We start from the raw sequence: 2165 nt of genomic DNA on the forward strand, positions 1-2165 counted from the left end.
ACATGGAGCACAGGAACAGAGTAGAAAGCAGAACCCAAAGGATAGGGATCGCAGTGGCACTCAGTGGGGATGCAGGGCTAAGTTTTGGCATCTCTGCCAAAAAAAAGTTGGGCCCCACTAACCTACTTTATGGCCTTTGCTGGAGGAGAAGGGAGGGGAGGAATCAAGGACACAACTGATACAGCTACACCTGTAAAAAGTCTCAGCACAGGCTAGACCTATGGTATTTCTGTGGAAAAGGTAAGGAGAGGCAACATCCTTAATGGTCTTCTTCAGTAAAGATTTAACTGCATTGCTTTTCAGAGCTCCTACACTGAAGTAGTATCATTTGTCTGGCAATCTCAGATCAAAAAACAAAGTTGTCAGCAATGAAGAAATTCCACCTGGCCGTGCGGGACAAGAGAAAGGAGGTACTTACTGCCCATGGAGCTCACGGGAAGAACAGGAGAGGAGGAACTCATCTGCTCCACATCTGTAGCTAACGAGAAAGACAGACTTTAAGAATACTCATTTCTGCCATAAAAATTATAAAATTTACACTCTGAACAAGCTGAGTTTACATTTAAACCATCTCTTCCCTCATCTTTAAAGTTTCGCCTTATTTGAGAAAAACAATATGCCAGCCTTGGCTTGTTCCTTCCTTCCACCCCTACAAATTTGACATAACCGTCAGAGCTACTGAAACATGACACACAAGTATACTTTACCGTAACGCGCGTATATAGACAAGTATGTAAAATAACACTTGAAGTTCATCGAGTGAAATGTTGGACCTTTCCAGACTTCAAAGGGTTCTTTATACAGTCTGAATATTCTCTTGGCAGATTTTGGTACAACATTTATTATTTTCTTATTTTTAAGAAAAAATAAAATATGAAGAAGGACCTTTACTTGCCTCCTCTTCTAAATGTAGCTGCTTGCAACCAGCAGTTATATTCCATAGTATGTACAGCACAGAGAACACCCCTGAAAGAGCATTGTCAGTCACAAGCTTTCAAAGTGTCACAAACTGTAAATGGATTGACTCAGGCAGCAGTAATAATTTAACCCGTGGGCTGGTGTTTCAGTGTGTGTGGTTGCAGGATTTTTTGCCTGGCTGGGTGGGTGGATGGCTGAGGGCTCCTCTCCTACCTCCTCTCCCCATTTGGGCCTTTGGAAAGGAACTGCTAATCCCTAAGCGAAGGCTGAGCCTTTCGGGTTCAAGACTGAATCTGAAAATGCACACACTGAAAAGGCAGCTGGAAGACAGTCTCCATGCCAGCCCCAGCTGCAGATAAGCAGATGTCTCTGTGGTACTTAGTTATGCTTGTTAGGTTATCAGGTTTTACTCTGCCATTACACACGTTTAAGAGCATACACCCTTTTAAACGGCAGCAGAATTATAGTGTGTTGCCTAACCATAGGAGATGGACTTTGAAAGAAAACCACCAAATATTACAAAAAGGTATAGGTAAAACCATGAACGCTGGGAACTCCTAGAACCTCCTCCCCCAGGGCTTGCAGGAGGTCCTCAACACCCAAGCTTCCCCTTCTAGCCTTTGAGAGGTGCGGAACAAATCGGAAACTTCACAACTGCTGCAGCCCACCCGAACAGTTTCAGATCCTCAGTGCAAGAATGCCCAACTTAACCATAGACTTTGAGCTTACAGAAAAAAGCCATGCAAAATGAACCATACACCATGTCCAAAAGAGTCATAACTGTCACACGCAAGCCAAATTTTGGCAGAGTAGTCAAGGATTGCTACTTCAATACAAGTTTCCCACTCCTATCTCCAGATACTTTCAAGTGCATCTCTGTTTGAAGAAAGCTCAAAAATTCTTTTATATGGAGAAAAGTAGAGACCAAGACTAGAAAAAAGAATCAGGCAAGTTATGAGCAGCTGGAAATAGGTTCAGTGAAGTGTCATAAAACTGTAAGTACTACACCAGTTGATGCCACTTTCTTTATAACTCCCATAAATACATGTGTTCAAATACAGTTAGCTTTTTACTGCTGTTGTAATAGTTTATTCTGTATATATTCTGTAAAAAGGAAAGTTAGTTTTACAATACAGGTTCCTAGTTTTAATAAAAAAATATTAACAAAAGAAACACCAGACCTCCATTTTTTTTATCTGAGAATTTATTTTCTCCTCTGTCCCCTTAAGAGATTTTCATCTTCCCTA

At 41.3% G+C, this 2165-nt stretch overlaps 1 protein-coding gene across 3 annotated transcripts in view; it reads right to left on the reverse strand.

Moving 5' to 3' along the window:
* Nucleotides 1-2165, reverse strand: part of NR6A1 (nuclear receptor subfamily 6 group A member 1) — a 130970-nt gene that overhangs the window by 120476 nt on the left and 8329 nt on the right. For all 3 annotated transcript variants that reach the window (XM_006016909.3, XM_025194381.1, XM_025194396.1), the window contains exon 3: nt 419-478. In XM_006016909.3, coding sequence (XP_006016971.2) covers nt 419-478 — 60 coding nt within the window. The remainder of the gene's footprint in view (nt 1-418; nt 479-2165) is intronic.

The sequence above is a fragment of the Alligator sinensis genome, unplaced genomic scaffold (assembly GCF_000455745.1).
Source record: "Alligator sinensis unplaced genomic scaffold, ASM45574v1 scaffold611_2, whole genome shotgun sequence".
Taxonomy (NCBI): domain Eukaryota; kingdom Metazoa; phylum Chordata; order Crocodylia; family Alligatoridae; genus Alligator; species Alligator sinensis.